Source organism: Coturnix japonica, chromosome Z (genome assembly GCF_054131305.1).
Source record: "Coturnix japonica strain WE chromosome Z, WE-NBRP24, whole genome shotgun sequence".
Classification (NCBI taxonomy): domain Eukaryota; kingdom Metazoa; phylum Chordata; class Aves; order Galliformes; family Phasianidae; genus Coturnix; species Coturnix japonica.
Window position 1 is genome coordinate 8824876 of NC_140702.1, and position 20209 is coordinate 8845084.

At 41.6% G+C, this 20209-nt stretch overlaps 1 protein-coding gene across 8 annotated transcripts in view; it reads left to right on the forward strand.

Annotated features, from left to right (window-relative positions):
- TDRD7 (tudor domain containing 7) overlaps positions 1-18499 on the forward strand; it is a 28158-nt gene extending 9659 nt beyond the window's left edge. For 4 of the 8 annotated variants that reach the window (XM_015849959.2, XM_015849960.2, XM_085527924.1 and 1 more), the window contains 13 exons: positions 216-301; positions 3344-3561; positions 7012-7586; positions 9747-9930; positions 10456-10567; positions 11327-11529; positions 11672-11806; positions 13095-13178; positions 13309-13443; positions 14524-14634; positions 15344-15819; positions 16216-16376; positions 18068-18499. In XM_015849959.2, the coding sequence (XP_015705445.2) occupies positions 216-301; positions 3344-3561; positions 7012-7586; positions 9747-9930; positions 10456-10567; positions 11327-11529; positions 11672-11806; positions 13095-13178; positions 13309-13443; positions 14524-14634; positions 15344-15819; positions 16216-16376; positions 18068-18288 (2701 nt within the window). In that variant the 3' untranslated portion in view covers positions 18289-18499. Of the gene's footprint in view, positions 1-215; positions 302-3343; positions 3562-7011; positions 7587-9746; positions 9931-10455; positions 10568-11313; positions 11530-11671; positions 11807-13094; positions 13179-13308; positions 13444-14523; positions 14635-15343; positions 15820-16215; positions 16377-18067 lie in introns of all 8 variants that reach the window. The other 4 variants (XM_085527925.1, XM_085527926.1, XM_085527928.1 and 1 more) reach the window with 2 other exon arrangements.
- The last annotated feature ends 1710 nt before the right edge of the window (positions 18500-20209 follow it).

The following is a 20209-nucleotide window of genomic DNA, read 5'->3' on the forward strand; positions in this document are numbered from 1 at the left end:
CTTAGTTAAGTCACACTGGAAACTAGCTGTTGGTTTGCCTTGCTGTTGCTAGCCAAGGTGTCTTCCTTGTCAGGACAACGGGAGTTTGCTCTTATGTAGAGAACCAGTTAGACGTTTGTGGAATACATACCATTTCACATGCATGTCTTATAAGCAAATAGAATGCTCTTCAAAGTCAAGAAAGTGATTTAAAGCAATTTTCTTTTCAATTTCAGGCCTGAGAAGAGACCGACTGTCTCACCACGGTTTCAAAAGGAGCTGCATGTTCACCTGTCCAGAAGGTCTTCTGTTGATTCAAATGGTAAGCTTCCCCATTAAGCTTCACATTGCTTGTGTTAGAATGGGTGTATTGCTAAGAAAGGCCTGTCTTGCTACTTGTTTTGAATGAAGATAGATTTGGGTAAAATACCAAGCTTCATGAGTCAACTTCTCACTTTGGTTACATGGTACTGGGAAAATAGACGTGCCTATAGAATCATAGAATCACAATATGGGAAAGGACTTACAAGATCATCCAGTCCAACCATCCTCCCATCACTGTTGCTGCCACAAGCCACTAAACCAGATCTCGTAGCTCCTCATCCAGATGCCTCTTGAACACTGCCAGGGACAGTGACTCCACCACCTCCCTGGGCAGCCATTCCGGTGTCTCTGAGACCACTCTCTCTGAGAGAAAAAGTTTTTCCTTATGTCTAATCTAAACCTCATCTGATACAACTTGTGGCTGTTTCCTCAGGTCCTGTTTGTTGCCTGGGAGAGGAGACCAAGCCCCTCCTCATCACAGCCTCCCTTCAGGAAGTTGTAGAGTGCAGTGAGGTCTCCCCTGAGCCTCCTCTTCTCCAGACTAAACAATCTGAGCTCCCTCAGCTGCTTCTCATAAGACTTGTGCTCCAAACTCTTCACTAGTTTCATTGCCCTTCTCTGAATGTGTTCCAGGGCATTAATGTCTTTCTCCTAGTGAGGAGCTCAAAACTGGACACAGTACTCAAGGTGCGGTCTCATCAGAGCAAAGTACAGGGTGGTGATTACCTCTCTGCTCCTGCTAGCCACTATTTAAACAGGCCAGGATGCCGTTGGCCCTCTTGGCCACCTGGGCACACTGCTGGCTTACGTTCAGCCCAGTTGACCAACACCCCCAGGTCCCTTTCTTCTTCACAGTCATCCAGCCACTCAGCCCCAAGCCTGTAGCTCTGCATGGGGTTATTGTGGCAGGACCCGGCACTTGGCCTTGTTGAACCTCATCCCATTTACCTCAGCCCAGCAAATTCAGCCTATCCAGATCCCTCTGGAGGGACTCCATACCCTCAGGCAGCTCAATACCACCTCCCAGCTTGGTGTCATCTGCAAACTTACTGAGGGTACACTCAATCCCCTCATCTAGGTGGTCAATGAAGATATTAAACAATATGGGTCCCATTACTGACCCCTGGGGGACACCACTTGTAACAGATTGCCAGCTGGACTTAACTCCATTTCTCCCTGTCTGCTGGGCATGGCCCTCTAGCCAGTTCCTTACCCAAAGAAGGGTGTACCTGTCCAGGCCATGGGCAGCCAATTTCCCCAGGAGAATGCTGTGAGAGACAAAGGCTTTCAAAGGCTTTGCTGAAGTCTAGGTAGACTGCATCAACAGCCTTACCCTCATTTACCTGTCTTGTCACCCAGCTATAGAAGGAGATGAGGTTGGTCAAGCACGACCTGCCTTTCATGAACCCGTGCTGTCTGGGTCTGATCCCCTGGATGCCACGCAGATGCCATGTGATCTCACCCAAGATGATTTGTTCCATAACTTTCCCAGTGTTGAGGTCAGGCTGATGGGCCTGTCGTTGCCCAGATTCTCCTTGTGGCACTTCTTGTAGGTGGGAGGCACATTAGCAAGCCTCCAGTCCTCTGGGACCTCTCCAGATAACCAGGAGTGCTGGTAGATGGAAGTGAGTGGCTCAGCAGTCATCCGCACCAGCTCCTTCAGCACCCAAGAGTGGAGCCCATCTGGTCCCATGGTCTCATGACAGACCAGGTGGAGGAGGAGCTCTCTCGCTGTCTCCACCTGAATAACTGGGGCTGTATTATGCATAGCATCCCAGACTTCCTGATCAGGGCATAAAGTGTCCTAGGATAACTGATCTGCCTATTAAAGGCAGATGTGAAGAAGGCATTGAGGACCTCAGCCTTCTCACCCTCAGTGGTCACATTCCCTGCTGCATCAAGTAAAGGATGAACATTTTCCTTGGTTCTTCTTTTACCACTTATACGTTTGTATAAGGATTTCTTATTCTCTTTTACTGCAATGGCCAATCTTCGTACACGTTGGGCTTTTGCCTTCCTAATTTCCTCCCTGCATACCTTAGCAGCTTTCTCGTAACCTCTGCCTTTTTGTTCCAGTCTCCTAGGAAAATCATTGTGTAGTAAATGTCAAAGCCAGTTACGAAGTCTGAGTGAGTAGCTTAGGAAATGGAGGAGTATGCTTCACTTCAGTGCCAGGGTATGGATATATTAGTGGAGGGTGGAATCCTGGCTTTTGGGAGTAAACAGCCACTTGAAGGCCAGCACACTACCATAGCTGTTCAGAACATGTCCTTCAACCTGCCTGAGTCCCAGCAGTTTTATTGTTGGTTGGCTTGTCAAATGATGATGGCTTTCTTTGGGACTTGCCAGGTTGATTTGTGAAGCTATGGATCTGGTAGCAAGTGCTCCACTCCACAAGAGAAGAGCAGAAAAGTTAGTAACGTGATCCTCCAACTGGAGGTAATAACTTTCCTTCTTCTATAGGTGGTACACAAAGCCACGTAAAGTAGCTGGACATTCAAAGAATCACAGAATTGTAAGGGTTGGAAGGGACCTCCAGCGATCATCGAGTCAAGACTGTGTGGATTCAGACTTTTACTCAGGACATATCTTAGAGTAAAAAGTGAATCTTTGGTTTATTTTGTATATCTCTTAATTTGGATGAATATACTTAGGTATTTTGCTTTATCTTTGTTGTGCATGTACTTGGGGAAGACATCCCATGTCTGTCCTGGGAGTTGGCCTTGTTGCTGCTGAGAGGCTGCCCTGTTGCCAAAGATTTTTTCATCGTCTTCCAGAGTCCTTTCTGAAAAAAGGTTTAATACCTGCCTATGGAAAGAACTACAATAATTGAAAATTCTATTTCAGCTGTGTCTGAACGTGTGAGGCTTCCATGTGTCTTTCTAATGGAAAGTGACTAGAAACAGTTATACAAGAGAGTAGTGTTTTAGAATTGGTGTTACACAGGCAACTCCATCGATTAATTTTTAAGTAGGTAGGTTAAAATCGGTCTCTATGGATAAGATTATGTTTACTTGAAGGCTCTATTTTTATTTAACAGATAACTTGAATACATCTGGTGTGGAGACGCATACTGTTGCCTCTGGCCGTTCTGTTCCCAGCATCAATGAAATTCAAAACCGTATTAAGGAGATTTTGAGCAAGTACAAAAATGGTGTTTGGATGTCAAAGATAGCACAGATTTATGAGGAAACGTACAGTGAGGAGCTTAGTACAACAGTGCTCCGTCAGCTTGAGCATTGGCCACATGTGTGCTCAGTAAGTACTGAATATCTTTTTTTTTTTTTAAGGATGCCAACACCTTTCAGATTTGAGTGCTTATTTGACAGAACTTATTTTTAATATGTAACAGTTAAAATAAAAAATATACCATGCCTTTGAAATAGCGCTCAAAAAAATCACTAGTAGGAGCTGGTATCAGGGAACCCTATTTAGAGGTTGTCTCACCACCAGCTTAAGATTCTTCAGTCACTGTGCTTTTCTCTTTTCCCCTGCACCGATGGTTCCATTCAGGGTACAATGCTACTTTGCTTTGAGGCTTTCTTTCTTGAAAAGCTTTACTTAAACTTGTCAGTCCTGTGAGTACATGCTTCCAACTTCAGCATCAAACAAAGACACACGAAGGATATTAATGAGAATCTAGTCTCCTTGAGGTGACTTTTCATTCCATATTGCAAAGTATTTTACATTAAATGCAAAGCAAGGGTTCTACTGATCCTGAATACTTGCTCTTCAGTTGTTCTCTTGATGCAGCTCAGGATACAGTCGGCCTTCTGGGCAGCAAGTGCACGTTGCTGGCTCATGTTGAATCTCTCATTAACTGACATCCCCAAATCCTTATTAGGTCTTATTTTATTAAGGTGAAACATCTTACTGAAATAGGGAAATTTTCCTGCCTATAAATATTGTCTCAGTGAGCATCTATGCTGTCTTCTAAACATAGCTGGAAAACCTCAGAGTTATTGTTGGAGTTAAGAGGCTTAAAGGTCTCTAAGGATCTTCTCTTTTTGGTCTGCTGTCAATCATTAGCCTGTAAGGTTTAGTAGTCTGTCAGGTGTCATTTGTTCACCTCTGCGAAACACTAGCTAAGCAGAGCTAACCAGGAGACACTGTGTGTAAAAAGGTAGCCTTGTTTTTCTAGCTTCATTCAGTATGATCTGTGGTACATTGCACCACAGCTTCGTAGAGCAGATTATTGTCACAAGGTTTTGGTGGGTGGGCTGCAGGCAGGGCTGCCCTCTATAAGCAGAGCCCAGTGCTACCCAGGACGTTGTGGATTCCCCATCCCTGGAGGTGTTCAAGGCCAGGTTGGATGGGGCCCTGGGCAACCTGATCTAGTAAACATGGAAGTTTGCTTGCCCTGCCAGGCAGGGGGGTTGGAGCTTCATGATCCTTGAGGTCCCTTCCAACCTGGGTCATTCTGTGATAGACACACACTGTGTTAGACTCACACTGTGGGGTGAGGTCTCCCTGTGCTGAGTCTGTTTTGCCCACAATGGCAACTGGTGAGCAGTCTCCATATGCTCATCTCCACACTTGATCCCTTTTCTATCACGTTCTCTCCCCCTTTCCATTTGAAGAAGAGTGAGAATGGTGTGGAGGAGTTTAGCTGCCTGTCATTGTGAAAACACCCCTCAGAGCGGTGATGAGAAAAGCTTTTGCTCAAACTAAGGAAGAGAAAGCAAAGGGGAGATGATATAGAGCTAGACTTTTCATGATGATACACAGTAATAGGACAGAGAGCAGAAATGCTGCAGCTCAGAACATTCACAAGAGTTTGGAAGAGCTCTTTTTTCAGAAATGTAAGCCTGATGAAGTTCTGGGTTCCCTGCCCTCCAAGACCTTCTGTGCTAAAATGCAGGAGGCTTTGCGTGACCAGTTACTGGACCCTGCTTTGAGCAAGCAGTTGTATTGCATGGCCACCAGAGGTCCCTTCTGGTTTAAATTTCAATTTTTGATTGCTGCAGGTCTTCTGCATTTTGCAAGCCATACGTTACACTGAACCCACTGTTACTTCTCAGTAGCGATAGTGCTTATCTTTGTAGCTATATTCTGTTCTGGAGTAACTCTTCATGGAAAAATTTGATCTGTGCATGGATAAAATGTTTGTTGAGGGGATTTTATATTTGCTAAGGGAATTTAAAGTGATTTGAAAATACAAATCCACTGCCTGCCATCTTTTCTAGCCCAATTTCATTAGGCTGTTGTTTTGTTTTCTTTTTTAAGAAAGGATTTTTAAATCTCCTAACATGAGATTCCGTTTATAGTTTGCTATGTTGCATCTGTCTTGATTCAGATAGGGATGAGTGTCTTTACCATAGCTAGAACAAAGGTTAGACATAAGATTTTATTTTTAAATAGTCTGTACTTGTAATCTGAACTTTCTTCTCCTTTGTTCATTGGTCACGTAACAAGAACTTTCCAGATAATGGTATTCCATTCATTTTATTATTTTTTTTTTCTCACTATAAAATGCAGCAGGTACAAGCTCTCTCTCTCTTTCTCTTAGAAGATGTCACTTTAGCTTAAATTGCAGTGATGTAAATCTATTTTAAATCTATACTTTTTAAAAATAATATATACGTACACACACACATGCATATATATATGTATGTATGTATATCAGTTTTAAATCCAGAGCAGAGGAATGGCTCCTCAGTGTTACTATGTTCTAGAATAGGCAAGTTCAGTTCTTTTCTCTTGCAGGGCTGATGATCTCACGAAGTTTAGCATGGAGCCTGGAGAAAAGGAAGTAGGTTAACTAAAAGTATGTAGAGGAGAGGAAGTGAAAGTATTTTGTTAGTTTTCCAAAATGTAAAGGCATGATATGGAGGAAACGAAATCAAATGCAGAATTAAATGTCAAGAATCATCCAGCACAGATTGCAATCAGGAAATTTCTGTTTTTATATGGTGAAAAATTCTGTAGTGTGTGGAGAGTTGATGGTCTCTATCTTTGGAAACCTTCTGAATTTCATTGAACGAGGACAGGAACGATTCGATTTGTGTTTGGTGTCACCCCAGTTTATATAGGCTAGACTAGAGACCTCCAGAATTCCCTTGTGCAGTTTTCTTGCATTACTGGAAAATGATGAAATGTATAGGTTCTTCCTGATGTGAATTGGTTTCACCTCTTTTATCCTTTCTGTTGTATATCTGTATATGTTTTGTAATCACTTTTATCAAGGTAAATAGCAGAGATGCTTATGAACTTGATGCAAGTTCCACGGGTGGATTAAAATACTTGACTAAAGTACTAGACCTTGCTAAAGCATGAAAAGCAGCAAAGTTTTTGTGTGAACACTGTTCTGCAGCAACTAAAATGTGTGTATCAATGCCATCAAAGCCTCATATCAGCTGCTATGAAGAAAAATGTCTATCCCAGGATAAACAGTAGCCCTTAACAAATTTTACTTACTCTCAACTGAGCAGGGTATATCCATTTGATCAATTTTTACAGTCAGGACTTGTTTTCAACTAAGTAGATTTCATATTTCCTCTCTACTATAGCAGTGTGTGCTTGATATTCCTCCCAAACAGGAGAAGGAAGCATTGCAAGAAATTATTTTGCTGTACTAATTGCCTCAAGCTTAGATCACGGATGCCCACTTCAAGTCTGTATAAAATGCATGTTATAGAACTGTAATAGTCAAAATGCTCTAGGCTTAAAGATGCATCTCATTATTGACTCTTCTTTTTGTTTTCCAAGGTGGAGCAAGTATGCACAGGTGATCAGACATACGGAATTCTTTATCCTGCTAAAACAGTATCACCAGCAGTGAAAAGTGATTCGGAGCAAGACAAGGCATTTCAGAATGTTACACCTTCAAAAGCAGACCTGCTGTTAAAAACAAGCACAGAGACCGAGTCTGCTTCATGTAGTAGTGACTTCAAGCAACGTGTTGTTAATATCTTGGTGAAGTATCCCAGTGGTCTTTGGGCTGATGCACTTCCCAAATTGTACCAAGAAACTTATCAAGAAAAATTTCCAGAAGGCATTCTAAATAATCTACAGTTGCTCTCAGATATATGCGTAGTGCACTTTGTATCTAAAGTCCCTCAAAAGGCCATCCTCTATGTTAAAACCCAAAGTTGCACCGATGAGAATCTGAATGTCACTGCGAAAGTCCCTGATGGTGTGAAGGCCACAGCTGAACGACAGCATGAATCCAAGGAGTGGTATCCAGAAAGCATATCATCTGTTCCTCCTTTGATCATACCTTCAGAAGGACATGTGTCTGTCTTGGTGATAGAAGTGAATGACACGAATGAGCTTGTCATTAGGCAAGACCTTTATTATTTTTTTCTTCTTTTAGTCCATGTAGAGTATAGGTCTTTGGGACTTTGTTATTTATGCATGCTAACAATTAAGTCTAAGATTTAAGATTTACAACTAAGTCTTGTGTGTTGTGTTTAAATGGGAGTTTAAATTCTGGTGGGCTGGTAGATTTTATCATTAGCTTGACTGAGAGTCAAAGCAGATGGGACTTGCTTGTTGGAGGGCTTCTTTGAAAGAATCTTACCGTAGCATGTGGTGGCATTCAGGTAATACTCTTAACACCTGTCAAAGCATTTTTTTACGTTTCTAACTTGCTTTGAAGTTGGTATGAGTTGGGTTTGTTCAGATTGTGCTGCAGTTTTCTCTTTTGGGGTCAGAGGAGCTTCCGTCAAACTATTATGGTTCTTGATGTGGTGGTTAATAGTATAGCCTCAGAGAATGGCCTAAGAAGTCCGCTGTAGTTTCTGTATCAGTATTATTTAAGGAAATGGTATGATAAACCTTCTGTACCAAGATAAAAAACTTAAGTTCTAGGAAGATTTAGAAAAAAAGAAAAAGAAAAAAGAAACAGAGAAACAGAAAGTTTACCTTTTTCTGGGGGTTAATTCTGAAACTTATTTCAAATTCAAATTCATAGAGGCTTGTTTGTCACTTCAGAACATGGATTTCTTAGCTGTAAGTAATATAGTACATAGTACTGTCTTTCTACAGTTTCAGCTTTCACTAGGTGGATCCTAGCCAGGACCTTTGAGCACAGCTGAACTGAGCAGGAACACTTGTGATTTACTCACAGATCCTCTTGTTAATCGTCTACTATCCTTTTCCTCCTTACTGCTGTAAATAGCATGCTAGCCTTAAGGCTGAAATGTAGGTATCCTCCTTCTCTAGCTGTCATTCATGTATTGGCAGACAGCGCTGAAATTTCTTCCTTCGTTGTAGTTCACTGAGGTGGTAGAATCACAAGGGCCAATGATTTTGTGAAAATCCCCACATTTGAGACTTAAGTTAGAAATTCTTGTTTGAGAATGTTGCCATCTTTGTTTCAGCTGCTAGCCTAGTTCCTGTGTTGTGCTTTCTCTCTGTTTTTTTTTTTTTGTGTAGATGAGTGTTCTCAGGATTGTATTTCTTCTGTTGTTTTGGGGGTCTTCCCCATGACCTTTTTTTGAAGGCTCTGTTTCAGAACACTAAATCTTGCAGCCTTCCTGTTGTGTCCATTTTTTTTTTCGTCCCAGGTGAGGGAAAGGAGCTCAGTTCAGGCTAGGAGGTATTAGTTCTGTCTATCTCGGGAATGAGAAATGTAGTAAATCTCTGGTTGCAGCTGCATCCTAGCTCTGGACAACTGCCTCAATCCTTTCATTTAATGAGCATGGCTGTATGGGATAAAATGGAATGCTCTGGGTCCCGTGGGTTGAGCTGTGACACTGATGAGCTGATACTGCTTGTTTTAAACTTCCTCTGGAACAGCAGCTCCCAAATTTTGTACCAGAGTTTTTGTACAATATTAAACATTAAAAACCAGTGTCAAGAAGTAAATCTTCAAGCATTGTATACCTGCTCGTGTTGCCTGTCAGATATGGAAATTTGTTTTCCTTCTGTCTGCTGCGTTCTGATCTGATCCTGATGTGTACAGAATATTATTAAAGAGGATTCATGTGGCAGACTGCTTCGGTGTGAACTGAAGATCAGCTGCCTGATCTTGGAATTGTTCTGAAGGCCCAGAGTAAACAGCTTGGGGCTCAGAAGGGCTGTGTAAAGCTATTTTAGATGCCCTGTGCTTTCATAAGCCATAACAAAAACACGTTTAAGATAATATATGCTAGTAACTCGGGTACTACAACAGTTATTTTGTACTTGATAATCTGCTTTTATGGTTAAATTCTTCTACATGGTTGTAATAATCAAGTAAGATGTCTTTCTAAAGATGTGGTTGAGCGTGTTAGATTCTGTATTGCTGGACAGCATTTAACAGTAATACTCTATTTTGTCAGCTAGTATTTTCCTGTAGCCCAGTTTGGATACAGTTGTGCTTAGAATATGTTTGGGTATATATACATTTATTAATGTATGAATTTAGAGGTTTTTAGGTTTTAATTCAGCTTTTTGACATTTCATCCTAACTCTTGGTTTTTTGTTTGTTTGGTGCTTTTATACTGAAATGATTGTAGATATGTGGGCAAAGATTATTCTGGTGCTCAGGAACAAATGGAAGATAAAATGAAAGCATACTACAGTAAGAATTCCGCTGTGTCACAGATTACTTTTCCAAGTGTTGGGCAACTCGTTGCTGCACACACTGAAGAAGCCTGGCTCCGTGCTCAGATCATTTCTGTGGAGGACAAAAGATTAAAGGCGAGTGATTCTTTGTTTTGACATCTGTAGTAAGACTTGAGACAATTGTGTTTCTCGGATGTGCAGTCCGTTTTCAAGCATTCTGCGTTGCTTACATTCTTTCCTTTGCCAACCTGAAGCACTTCTGTTTTTGATTAAATGAGAAATGAAAAACATTTTGAAAGTTTCTTTTAAGTTGTATGATTGTCAAAATTAAAAGGTCATCTGCAAGTTGAAATTACCACCTTTGTTCATGCAGTTTGAAGTAATGTGCTGAGTCCTTCCAGCGCTGCTCCTACGAAGAGATTCTTTTAGAAATGATATTTTTACAGAAACTTTGAGAAGGCTTTTTTGGAAAACACTGAACATCCAGATAGGGAAATTTTATGTGAAATTCATGGTGTTATATAGCAACAATACAGTGAAAAGTGATGTGCGTGTTCACTGGATGCACAGAGAGCGTAGTAGCTGAGCACAGTTTCCATAAACTCAAGAATGTATATTTAAAAGCATAATAATCTTATTTATCTCTTTTTCCTTTGCCAGGTTTACTATGTTGACCATGGCTTCAGTGAGGTTATTGAAAGCAACAGGACATACAAACTCCACAAACAGTTCTGTTCACTTCCATTTCAAGTTACGAAGTGTAAACTGGCAGGTAAGAGAAAACCAGTGTTGATTCTACAGGCTTATGGATTGAAATGCCTGGGAGTTTTGATGCTTGTGTAGGTACTCTGAATGCTAGAATCCATCCAAAATAGCTAGGTATGGTCTAAGCAGATACAGGTAGTCACAGATAGAACTCTTCTTCACATTCTTCTTTAAAGAAACCTTGATAACAGAAGACCCCAGTAATCTCTATAATGAAGCTTAGTTATTTCTGCTCTTATCTTGGAAATATTACCTTTAGGATATGCAAACCTAAAGAAAACACCCAGTGTTGTATGAAATAGTATACTAGCTTAGCTCTTTTTACCACAAATGTGAATTAATACGATCTCTGGTCTCATTCCTTTATTTTAAAGTGATCCTTCTCCACTTAACACTTGCAAACTTACTTGACAGTGATGGAAGTAACTTCCTAAAACTAGTGGTCATTTCTGACTTTTTACGAGCATTTTATTTTATTTTCAGTATATGAAATTGACAAGAATGACCTCTAGTATATTTTTTTCACTTGGATGCATTTATTTATTTTGTCTACATATTTGCCTTGATTCTTTGATTCTTTCTGAAGAAGATCTTCTTTTCCCCCTTGAAGGCAGCTTTCTGCCCTAAGAAGGGAGACTTTCAGCAGAATGCAAGTATAAGTCCAGTACAACATTCCAACTGCATTCTGATTCCCCTTTCAAACAGTCCTTGTTAATATATTTCCCTTCAATAAAGTGATTCATAAAAATAAAGGTCTGTCTTACAGGGCTGGAAGTATTCCATGATGATCCTCTCCTAGTAAAGGCTGTAGAATCACAGACATACTGCAAAATGTTTGCTGTGGAAATAGTGGAAAGGAGTGATATTCCTCTCTTTGTTTTGTATGACACTTCTGGAGAAGATGATATCAACATCAATGCAACTTGTCTAAAGGCTTTGTATGACAAGTCTTTTGAACTGAACCTACAGGTACTCTATGCCTGCTTCCTATTGAATTCATTAAAAATCATTAACCACAAAGATTTTTAATGGACAAAAAAACAGTGCTCACAGATTTGCTAACTTTGTGTTGTTTTTGTTTTTTTTTTTACCTTTCTTCTTTAAATCTTAGACAGATAAACTGTATACGAGTGTCAGAGTAACCAGTATTCTCTCAGATGGAAACCTGTATTGTCAGCTACCATCTAAAGGCTTGTCCAGGCTTTCCGAAGTCTTGCAGAAGATAGAAAACTATTTACTTCAGAAGGTGGGTATGCAGTGAGGAGAGATGTCACATCACGGGGCTTTTTTTCCAGTGTATCAGTCCTTTTCTCCTACAGAAGTTTGAGTTTTTGAGGCATCTTTGCTGCCTGCTTAAAAGGCTAAAAATTCTGTGCTGTTCTCTGGGATGCTGCTTTCACTGTGAGTGTCTTCTGATGCTCTCTTAGAAATTCTGTCTCTACGGCTTCCGTAACTACTGGTAAATTTCCTTGAGTAGTTAGAGTAGTAACGAAAGTGGCTCATAATGAGAAGCTTCCTACACATACTGCTTTGTGTTGATTTAAAAAAAAGAAAATCTGTGGAGGATCTGCCCTATCCTTTTTCTTGCAAGTTTTACCTACATTACACTGATAGAACCACTTATTGTAAATCTGCCTTTTCAGAACATTTTTATGTTCTGTATGTATTCCTGTTGTGGAGCATGCGCCATTTGGAAACACTCCAGTATGTTTTGGTTGTCAAAAGTCAGTTTAAAGCAAACTGAACAATGCAGGAAGCAGTATAAAGTAAACACTGAAAGGTCTAGCAACACAAAGGCAGACAACTAGTCAGATTTTCTAGGCAAAGTATACAATACTTTACATTGCTGTAAAGGACAGAAGCAATTTTGACTCTACAACTTGTCTTGAGAACTTAATGACACTACAATACGTGTGAGTCTCCAATGGGAGTCTCTCCACGCTTTTAAAATGTAGCATTTGCCTTATTGTGTTACTTAGGATCATCACAATGATCTCAGCCCTGTGAAGCTTTATTTGAGTAAATAGTAAATTTGTTTTGTTAAACATCTTGGCAAGTTATATATAAGTTAGGAACTTCTTCCGTTAGCTATTACTATTCCACAATAGTACAGCTTCTCAGAGCATCAAGGTAGCGGTTGCTGGTTTTTATATTCTTTATTTCCAAATGTGTTTTTGATGGCAATTCATAGAATCGTTGTGGTTGCCAAAGACCACTAAGAGCACCAAGTCCAACCATCAACCCATCCCCACCATGCCTGCTAAGCCGTGTCCATAAGTGCCACTTCTCGACGTTTCTTGAACATCTCCCAGGGAAAGTAACTCCACCACTTCCCTGGGCTGTAAACACCTCAGAATTAAAGCTTTACTGATTGGAGAAGCTTGAAGATGTGATAGGAAATACTTCTGAGGCTAGAAAAAAATCTTTATATTTGAGATGAACTGATTGCTTTCCATAACTATTTGTTCAATGAGTGGCTTTTGAAGTGTCAGTGAGGGATCTATACATTTTAACTTTTGGTTTTGAATTTGCAGGAGACATCTGAGTTCAGTGTGTCACAACCTTTCTGTGGCAAAATCTGCTTGTTTCTTTGCAAAGGAAAATGGACACGTGTAGAGGTAAGGAGGTATTCAAGGAACGGCAAAAGTTTTCCCATGGAAGAAAGACTCTTCTTACTGTTTACCTAAATCTATATTCTTACTTTCCTTGAATCTTCTCACAGTATATCATCTTCCTGTCTTATTTCAGATAACAATAATTCACAGTAGACGGGTTCTTGATGTTCGCTTCATCGATACTGGAAGAGTTGCGTATGTAAAAGTATCAGACCTTAGAGAAATCCCATCACAGTTCCTGAGAGAAGTGATCAAAATCCCCCCCCAGGTATAAAGATATGTTAAAACTAACCTATCTTAGATTTCTTAGCGGTGTTTTAGAGCTGCTACTTACAGATTTATGTAAGGAATTTTCTTTGTTTAATAGCGTTTAGCATTGGAGTGTATTTTATTGTGCATCTTTGCCCCGAAATAAGTTGTGATGTAGTTCTGTGTACTGATAGGATGCTCTGTTAATTTGTATGAGTAATGATACTGGTTCTGCATGTCTCTCCTTGTCATATCTGAAGGCTGCTCGCAAAGTAATGCATTCTCTTTTATTACCTTGGCCCATGTTGTCAGAGGTGGATGTGATGTTGATGGTATGGCAGTTGTTGTATTAGGCGAAATCGGACCCTCGGGATGTAACGTGATAGGCCCTCCCCTGCTGGGTCATGCATATGTAAAAAAGAAAAGGATGAAACTGGATACCTATATAAGGGACCCTCACATTCCAATAAACGCCATTTTACAGCTCACCATAATGGTGTAACAAACAGCTGTGACTTGGTCGGGGCCGTCGATACACATTCACAAAGGGACTTGACTTTCCAGGTTACCAGATCGAGGTAACAGGCAGTCAAGGTTGAACCTTCCCACCAATATCCCATTCTGCGTTGTTGCCACATGACAGATGGCTGCAAAGGGGCAGCCTGACAGAATGGTATCTGACACAGAAATGTGGATGGTGCAAAGATATGGAACTGAATTCCTCCATGCAGAAAGAAATGGCAGCCATTGGCATTCATCAACAATTAGTGAACATTTCATGAGCACACTGATGTATTTCAGCAGACACAAAAGCAACTGTGTATATCTTCTGCAGATTGTTATGAGCACAGCATGAGGATTCTTGTTCATCACCAGTGATGACCATGTTGAAAAATAGTGTTTTGTAGCTGAGAATTTACTCTATAAAAAAGTGTTATTGTGCTCTTTGTGCCTGCTGCAGTTTCCATGGAAATAAATAGGAGGCATTACTTTTGGAGTAACCTATGTATTACTGAATCTATGACTACTAAGTAGTGTTCTGTAAATAGAAATTTATGGACTGGTTTCCATGTCATTGTATACTTCATTCTTTTCTTAGGCTATAAAATGCTGCTTAGCAGATCTGCCCCCTGACACTGGCATGTGGACTCCTGAGGCTGTGCTGTGGCTGAGAGACAATGTCATGGATTATCCCGAATTCAGCATGCAGGTAAATAGTCGAAATGCTTGTGTGGCCTGAAATCCATAGAAGGAATAACTCTGAAACTTAAATGTTTATCGGAGCTTATGTTTGTTGTGAAGTCTAATAGTTCCTGGCCAGCTCTTGGTTATGTTTGCTATATGAAGTCCTTTTCCTATGACATGTAGAACAACAATACCTGGCTTGTTAGGAGTCTTTTTCCTCACAAGAATGTAGCAGCTGATGAGCTAATTTTCCTGTGCCAGTCCAGACATACGCAGTTAGTTATCTTATAAACTGATAAGAAACAGTTTTTGTTTCATCATAACAGAATATGTATGTGCTTTATCAATCTTAAATTCTTTCTGTGCCTCTTACAAGAGGATAACATTTTCTTATTAGCCCTGGAAAGCACCTTTGGTTTGTTTGTTTTTCTGATCCAAGGTGGTTTTGTTAGTATATACTATCGTTTATTGGCTTGTGTTATACTTGAGATGATATTTTTCTACTGGCAATGTGTCTGCTTTATATTAGCAGGATAACAGCTTTTAGCAGCTATGAGTAGCTTAATATCCATCGATTCCATTAACGTATTTGAAAGAACCTTGAAAATACTTCTGTGCATATAGAATGCAATGAACTGTTTCTGTTTCCTTTATAAAGATGTTGTCTTCAGTACTAAACAGGTGTGAATTTACTAATTGATTACTGGAAGTTAAACTATACTTTCTTTTTAAAGGTCGTTAAGCAGGATGATTCAAAGGGAATTGCACATGTTTATTTGTTTGCTCCGGCTGATGCCCCAAACTTGGATCGTAGCATCAATCGACGGATTATAAATGCAGACTTGTGGAAGCATCAGAAAGATGTTTTCTTGAGCGTCACACCCACAGGGGCCAGCTCTACCAAAGTGACAGGTGATGCACCTCTACATTTAAGCCAGGGAAGGCCAGAGAAGAGGGATTCGGTGGAGCCCAGAGGTGCAGAGTCTGCAACTGATATGCCACCACCTCTACCCTTGACTGAGGTGGGAGGGTTCATGGATGTCTATGTGTCAGTGGCCTGCCATCCAGGTCACTTCATTGTCCAGCCTTGGAAAGAGATGCACAATCTGGAAGGCCTAATGGAGGAAATGATCCTGTACTACAGCATGGCAGAAGAGAGACCAGTGAACATTGGAAAAAGCAAGTTATATGCAGCTAAAATTGAAAATCGGTAAGTTTGTACTTAAATTAAAAGCAAAATCTTTGAAGGCAAGCTTTTATCTGTAGAATTACTGAAATGTTAGTAAGTCATCATGCCTGGCTGTTTTGGAGTTAGTGACAGGATATTTCTCTTTAACTCTTGGCCTCACTGCAGTTCCTTTGAGAAATGCTTTATGTCCTGTGTTGTTAATGAGGGGGCAGATATCTGATGGTAGCTGAGAGATGAGGGCAGTAAATGGCATTGCAGTCACTTTGTATTTCCAGACAGTGTTTGGAAGGATATTCAGATAGTACCAGATCTAGGAAGCTTGAGATGTGTTGATTAAAACCTTGTGGTTACCTGTTGCTTTTCTGACACCTTGACAGCATGTTGGTACAAACAATGTGTATTGTCTTCCTTTTTCAGGTGGTACAGAGTGGTTGTAAAAGAAATTCTTAGAAAAGGCTTTTTGTCGGTGTACATGCTGGACTATGGCAAACATGAAGTTATCAGCATACATAAACTACAACCACTCCTGGATAAATTCAGGAAGCTTCCTTTCCAAGCTATAAAAGCTCAGCTTGCAGGTATGTGTAAAACATATTTCTTTTTTTGAGGGGGTGGGAGAGAGTAAGTGTGGTTGTGTCTTACATCAGTGGGGATACTGGGCATGTAGAACTGTAAAGGGGACAAAGCCAAGTGTTAGTGGCATTATTTGTTATTAAAAGTAAGCTTGTTCTTGCTTGCAAAAACCTGCTCAATACATGCATGTCTTTGCCATCAACTTGGCACTAACAAAAGGCTCTGTTTTTCTTCCTTACATAAGTGGTGATGGTTCAGTTTTACTACTCATCTCATTCAGCGCTCTTAATTAGCATGTATAAATCAAACATAGCTTAAACTTTCACAGCAGCTACTTTTCAGTGTCATAAATGTTTATCAGTTAATATTTATGGGGGCTCTTAGGCAAAGTACACTGGGGAAACAAGACTGGTTTTGGGCTCTTCAAACATTGTAGATTGATTTAAACAAAGCCTGGGTTACAGAATACACTTGCTCAAAACCATAGAATCACAGAATGGTTTGGGTTGGAAGGGAACTTGAAGATCACCTACTTCCAGCCCCCTGCTATGGGCAGGGATGCCTCCCACTAGGCCAGGTTGCTCCAAGAACCGGACAGGGTTGCTGACAGGGCAGCACAAAGTTAGTGCTCTGCTGCTTGCCTTCTGTGGATCTGCACACCTCCAGTGTGAGCTTTAGGCTTGCTTTCAGCTTGCCAAGGGGTTGGATGTGTTCCCACTAGGCTGGGGCTGCAGGAGCTCAGTGTGGAAATAAAGTTAACTTCTAGCTCTGTTTTTGTGCTGGGATAGTACAGGCTCCAACCAAGAGAGCCTGCAGGTCATCGGGTGTTCTTGCCTCACAGCACCCCGGGTAGCGAGCTGAGCTGACCTGTTCTTTTTCTTTTAATTTTTCTTCTTTTTTTTCCATTTTTCCTGTAACTTGTAAGGATTTTATGTGCTTGTGGCGTTCTGCCCTGTTAGCTGCTGATACAGTACAAGCAGTGTGTTGTCACTTGGCTGTGTTGTTTCTTTTACCCATAACTTACTGCTTGGGGATTTATGCAGAGTGTGTGGAGCCTGTTGTGTCTGTATGCTGTGCACCAGCAGTGGATCTTGGTGGATCACAACCATATGCAAAAACCTGCTTGGATTACAGCGTTGGTCCCCCAGGCAGAGCAGCCTTTGTGAGATGCAGATTCCCTCCCTAAAAAAAACAGCAGGACTTGCGAGGCATTTGGGTTGCATTTCCCTTCAGTTCTATCTGCAGGACTAGTTTGAAAGTTTTTTAGGAGCTGTTGCTTCTTTAAGATGGAGAAGATCTAAATGAAGGCTGTCACTTGAGCGGACTCAGGCAGAATACCAATTACTGCTTTCTTTTGTGGGGATCTTCAGTTTCCTTTCTGTCTACGTAACACGACGTGATCATCTGTGGCAGCTGCTGTTCTTGGAAATACTCAGCGAGTTAATGCGTTTGCCTTCCACTTCTGCAAAGCTGTCCTCAGCTTTAGGCTCTGAGGAGAAGAAACATTAACAGTCTGTAGTAACTGTGTGGGAGATGAGTAAGCTTGTGCTTGTTTTTTAGATTTAAGCTGCCTTCACTACTTGAATATCAATTTTCTCAGGTCTTTAACCCCTCCACGCCGTCTCTTGGTAACCTTCATCACTTGTATTGGTATAGCTTGCAAATGAGGTTCTCCTTTGCTTTTTGTTTGTTCTAGGAGTGAAAAGCCAGCAGTGGTCGGAAGAGGCATCGATAATATTTCGGAATCGCGTAGAGAAGAGGCCCTTGGTGGCACATATACAGGCAATTAATGAGAGCACTAACTCTTGGGATCGAAAAATAGTCACTTACTTAGTGGACACGTCCCTTCCATATGCCGACGTATGGATTCATGACTTTGTGTCTCAGAGTCTTGCAGAGCTCTCAGATGCGGATTAATCGCCACTTCTGAAACGTAGCAGCTCAGATTCTGTAGCAATAAAATAAGTAACAGGCTTCAGAGAGGAATTTAACTGTTCTTACATTGCCTTGAAGAGAATAAGGGGATAAACTTCGAAAACACGTGTTCTGTGAAAAAGATTTGCTTAACAAGTTTGCTTTTCTGTTGACTTCAGTTGACTTTATAAAGTTTTGCACTTTGTTTATGTCACGGAGTTCTCTCTAGAGCTCACTCCGGGACAGTGGGCACAAACCCGGGGCAGCACGAACAAAAGCCCCCCCCCCTTTTCTCTAGCGGCAATGCGGTGCGGCCCGGCCACGTGCGTTTAGGGAGACGGGGAAGGGAAGGGAGATTGCGATTAGGTCTAACAAAAAGTAAGGGAGAAAAAAAAGGTGATCTGAGAACGAACGGCAGTTTAATAATCTAATAACACTAAACAGCAACAAGAGAGTTTCAACAAAGAGAATACCAAGTCCCAAATCTCATCGATGGAGCTGTGGAAGGCAGGAAGCTCTGACCACGTTGTCTCCTCGCAGGGAGCCGGTCCAGCAACGCCGTCCCCTTCCTCACTTCCCTTCCGGTGCCCCACCCCACATGCTCATTAAGGCAGTTCACAGAAAAAAACTTGTCCCCTTTACTCCCATTATTAGCATGGTGTTCTGATGTGGAATACCAACACCAACCAAATTGCAAAACCATAACATTCCACCCCTTATTACACATCATCACATCATGCCTAACTTTTATCAACATATAAACAGAAGAGTAGTTAACATGCATTACATATGTACATACAGATATATATATATATATATATATACACACACATGGAATCACAGGCTGCACTCCCCCAGCATTAAATTTCCCTGTGGCACACACTGAACATCCCCATCCTTCTGCATCACCCACCAGATGCACCCAGGTCCCTGTGCAAAGACAGTTCCACGGAGGGGGCCTCCCCTTTCCAGAGGCTGGAAGGACCCAAACCGCTTTTCCCAGCATATTCTTTACATGCACCACAGGAACCTTGTCTCCCTCCACGGTACGCAGGGAGTTGGACTGTGTAGGGCCGTCTCGGTTGGCTGATCCTCGGGTGTTTACCAGCCAGGTGGCTTCTGCTAGATGTTTCTCCCAGTTCTTAAATGTTCCACCACCCATCGCTTTCAGCGTGGTTTTCAGCAAACCGTTGTGGCGCTCGATCTTACCAGCGGCTGGTGCGTGATAGGGGATGTGATAGATCCACTCTATGGCGACGCCCATCTTGCCACTTCACCCCTAGAAACTGGATTTCTTGGGCAGGGCCCTTTACTTTGTCTCGCTTAATAGCGAAACCAGCAGACAGGAGGATCTGGATTATCCGTTCTCCTTTTTTAAAAACCTCCGTCGCTGTATCACCCCACACAACGATATCATCTATATACTGCAGGTGCTCTGGAGCACCGCCCTGTTCCAACGTGGCTTGGATCAGCCCATGGCAGATGGTCGGGCTGTGTTTCCACCCCTGGGGCAAATGATTCCAAGTGTACTGAACACCCCTCCAGGTATGCAAGGAGCCCCCTGGCCAGTCACTATACGATGTTTCTGCCAGTCTCTACCAGTGAGGCTTATCTCGGCCTCCAATACAGACAGTTCCTGCGAACCCCCAGTCACCCCATGTATATGTATCCGTTCTGTCCCTTTGAAACCTGAGGGTATCAGAGTACACTGTGCACCGGTATCCACCAGTGCTTTATATTTTTGTGGTTCTGATGTGCCAGGCCACCGAATCCACACTGTCCAATACACTCTATTATCCCTTTCCCCCCCCGGCTGAGGGCAGGGCCCCTCTATTGGTTGTCTGAGGCGGTAGAGGCAACCTCAGTAGTGGCTGACCTCTTTTGTAATTTCCTTACCCGTGCTCGCAGTACAAAGTTGGGTTCG